Genomic DNA, 3031 nt, shown 5'->3' on the forward strand with positions numbered 1-3031 from the left:
GTAAGATACACCATAATAAGAATAGATTCTACTTCGTTATATTATCCCCATGCCTCTTGTGGTTGATGGAAAACATTATGAATCGGTGAAGTAATCGATGGATAGGGGACTGAATGCTGCTCTCGGGAGACACTCCAGAATTGAATATCCCATATGCAATATCATGCTAGAAACCAAACCCAGTAGCACCATCTGCATAACCTCTGACCGCCTCCCTCAAGAACATGCCAAACTCAGGAGTCATTGCCTCTTGGGGATTATATATCCCCACCCTCCAAGTAAACTTCACGAGGCTGCATTCATGGTACTCTCCCTTGAGACGGAATACCAAAGCTTGTTGATAATGAGGGTCTTGGACATTCTCTTGGAATGTCACTGTCGAGAAAAACTCCACAAAGAATTCCTTATAAACCCTTTCTTGAATGCGGAAAAGATTAAGCCACCCCAACAAGTAAACGAAAAACCATCTCCAATAAACATCTTCGTCAAAATGGGGACAGCCTATCCATAAGTCCAACTTCCCTCAAATGTGTCAAATTTACGGTGGGTGCAACTGCAATCTCTCTATTGTAAAGCCACCCCAAACGGATGTTCCAGCGGGTCAAAATTTCTCGGGACATTTTTGTTGGGAAATTGTAGAACGGATGTAAACATGCCACTCCAATTGGTACTTCCCTCTTAGGAGCCATTTCAAACTCGGGTCGCCTCCTGAGAAGCGCTTCTTCTTGAGGAGTCGTGAGCTGGACTCCGTGCCTCCTACGTTGAATCTTCAGATGAGTCCATCACCAGCTGGATTTTCTGCTCCTTCCATCGCCTCTTATATTTTTGGACTCGTCTAATGTATGCCTTTTTCGAATTTTTCTTTTTAGCTTTTGCCTTATCCATATCAGGCTTTCTTTTGGTACCTTTATTCTCCAATTTCTCTTTATTCTTCTTTAGCTCCATAGGAACTTTCTCTCCTTCACCACTAGACTAGTCACCTTTGATTTAACTTCTTCTTCATCACTCGACATTTCATCACTTTCCTCACTTATCAAAGATGTTGGTTTTGTGTAGGCAATGACTTCAACGAAAAATGGAACGGATGCTTTTGGTTTTATGCATTTGACTTGTTGAATTGTCTTGATTTCTTCCTCCATGATTTTTCTAATTCTTCAAGTTCATTATCTTCATCAATATTGAACACTTCACCTTTAACATCATATCCTTGAAATCAATCTTGTATTCCAAAATCTTCCTTATCATCACCGTCCCTCAATGGAAGCTTAGATTCACGAACATCAACTAAAGTGCCAAAAGTATTTAGCAAAGGGCGACCAAGAATGATTGGGATATTTGCATCCTCCTTCATATCCATAATTACAAAATCAACTGGGAAAACAAATTTCCCAATTTTAACAAGGATGTCTTCAACAATTCCCCTCGGGTGAGTCACCGAACGATTAGCCATGTGGATAGTCATTTTTGTTGCCTTCATTTTCTGAATATTTAGCTTTTGATAGAATGAGTAGAGCATCAAATTTATGCTAGCCCCAGAATCAGCTAAAGCATAAGCCTTCAAATTATTTCCAAACTCACATGGAAGAGTGAGGCGTCCAGGATCTCCCATCTTCTTAGGTATCTCTCCCAATACAACCCTTGAACTTTGCTCATTAAGAATCACTTTAGAATTCTTCTTCAATTCATGTCGAGTGTCTATTAGATCTTGTAGGAACTTCGCGTATTCTGGAATTTTTTAAAGTGGATCAATAAAAGGAGTATTAATAGGAATACCCTTTATTTGTTGAATAAACTCCAGATGTTCCCTTTCCAGTGGACTAAGATGTGCTCGAGACGGGAATGGCAAAGGTGGTTTATAATCAGGAACAAATTCTGACTTTTTCTGTTCAGACCAGGCCCACGACGTGAGCATAGCGGACTCATGACATGAGTCTGATGTTTCAGCAATGTCTTCATTTTTGAGCTTCGGCTTCTTCAGCTTTGGATTGGGCTGCTTTGGCTCCATTCTATTGCCTCTAAAAACTCAAAAATTGCCTCTTCTTAAGTATCAATAGCCATAACATGAGGTTGAGCTTTCTTTTCGGGAAGTTGTGAAGATAATTTATTATTCACAAAAGTAGTGAGTTGACCAACTTGGACTTCTAAACTATGAATCGATGCTTGATGATTTCTTAATGAAGCTTGCTGGTCAATTATCGTTTTGTGCTGTTCTTTCATCATATTTATGTGTTCCTTTAGCACTGCATCGGTATCATCATGTCTTCTCTCGGATGCTTCCATAAATTAGGTCAACATGTTTTCCATGTCTACTTTCTTCTCTGCTGGTGGTTGCTCTTTTTGGTAGAAGCCTTGGTCTGTCTGCTTATATTTTTCTTCTTTTTGCCTCTTGTACTCATCGTAAGGCAGCCACTCTTTCTTTGGTTTTCTCCATTCTTCATCAAACTTGTCCCCACTTGATCAGCAAACTTGAGACTTCTTGTTCCCATATTCATCCAAATGGCAATCTTTAGTCAAGTGTGGCCTAGTGCATCTTTCACAACCAACTCTAATTGCATGAATTGATTGGTCCATTTGGGTCAGCCTTCGGTCCATATTATTTAGCATTGCCATCATAGCAGCCATCTCTTCAGAATGTGTACTCCCAACTCCCTTTACTCCTTCATTCCTTGGATTGTGGCATTCATGAGAATGCTTTGCAAATTCTTCAACTAATTCCTTGACTTCACCCGAATTTTTCTTTGTAAGTGGTCCTGGAGATCAAGGAGTTGCCTTGTCATTACATTGACCCCGTCATAGAATATGGACACTTCTTGTAGCGCTCCCAAGCCTTGTAAAGTGACTCCCCCAGGTTTTGCTCAAAATTGGCTATTGCCTTCTTGAGTTTAGCTATCTTGGATGGTGGACAGAATGGGTCTAGAAACTAATCAAGCATTTGAGCCCATGTAGTGATTGTACCCGGTGGTAGTGCTTTTAACCAATCCTTAGCAGCTCCTTTAAAAGTAACAGGAAGCATCCTTAGCAAGACGGTATC

The 3031-nt window shown here is 40.3% G+C and overlaps 1 protein-coding gene across 1 annotated transcript; it reads right to left on the reverse strand.

The window, feature by feature from the left end:
* Positions 1 to 1213: 1213 nt before the first annotated feature.
* Positions 1214 to 2005, reverse strand: LOC111904690 (uncharacterized). The gene is made up of 3 exons (XM_023900423.1): positions 1774 to 2005; positions 1637 to 1725; positions 1214 to 1555 (listed from the first exon to the last, which is right to left on the reverse strand). Exons 1-3 carry the CDS (start codon positions 2003 to 2005, stop codon positions 1214 to 1216), a joined length of 663 nt encoding a protein of 220 aa, XP_023756191.1.
* Between the last annotated feature and the right edge of the window lie 1026 nt (positions 2006 to 3031).

This window comes from Lactuca sativa, chromosome 4 (assembly GCF_002870075.4).
Source record: "Lactuca sativa cultivar Salinas chromosome 4, Lsat_Salinas_v11, whole genome shotgun sequence".
Classification (NCBI taxonomy): domain Eukaryota; kingdom Viridiplantae; phylum Streptophyta; class Magnoliopsida; order Asterales; family Asteraceae; genus Lactuca; species Lactuca sativa.

Excerpts from the sequence above, each read along its gene's own strand:
- LOC111904690 (XM_023900423.1), bottom strand. The coding sequence starts at position 2,005 with ATGGAGCCAAAGCAGCCCAATCCAAAGCTGAAGAAGCCGAAGCTCAAA. Across the intron at positions 1,726-1,773 it reads GTTTATTCAACAAATAAAGG|AATACGCGAAGTTCCTACAA; the intron begins GTATTCCTATTA and ends AAAAAATTCCAG. Across the intron at positions 1,556-1,636 it reads TTAATGAGCAAAGTTCAAGG|GCTTATGCTTTAGCTGATTC; the intron begins GTTGTATTGGGA and ends AATAATTTGAAG.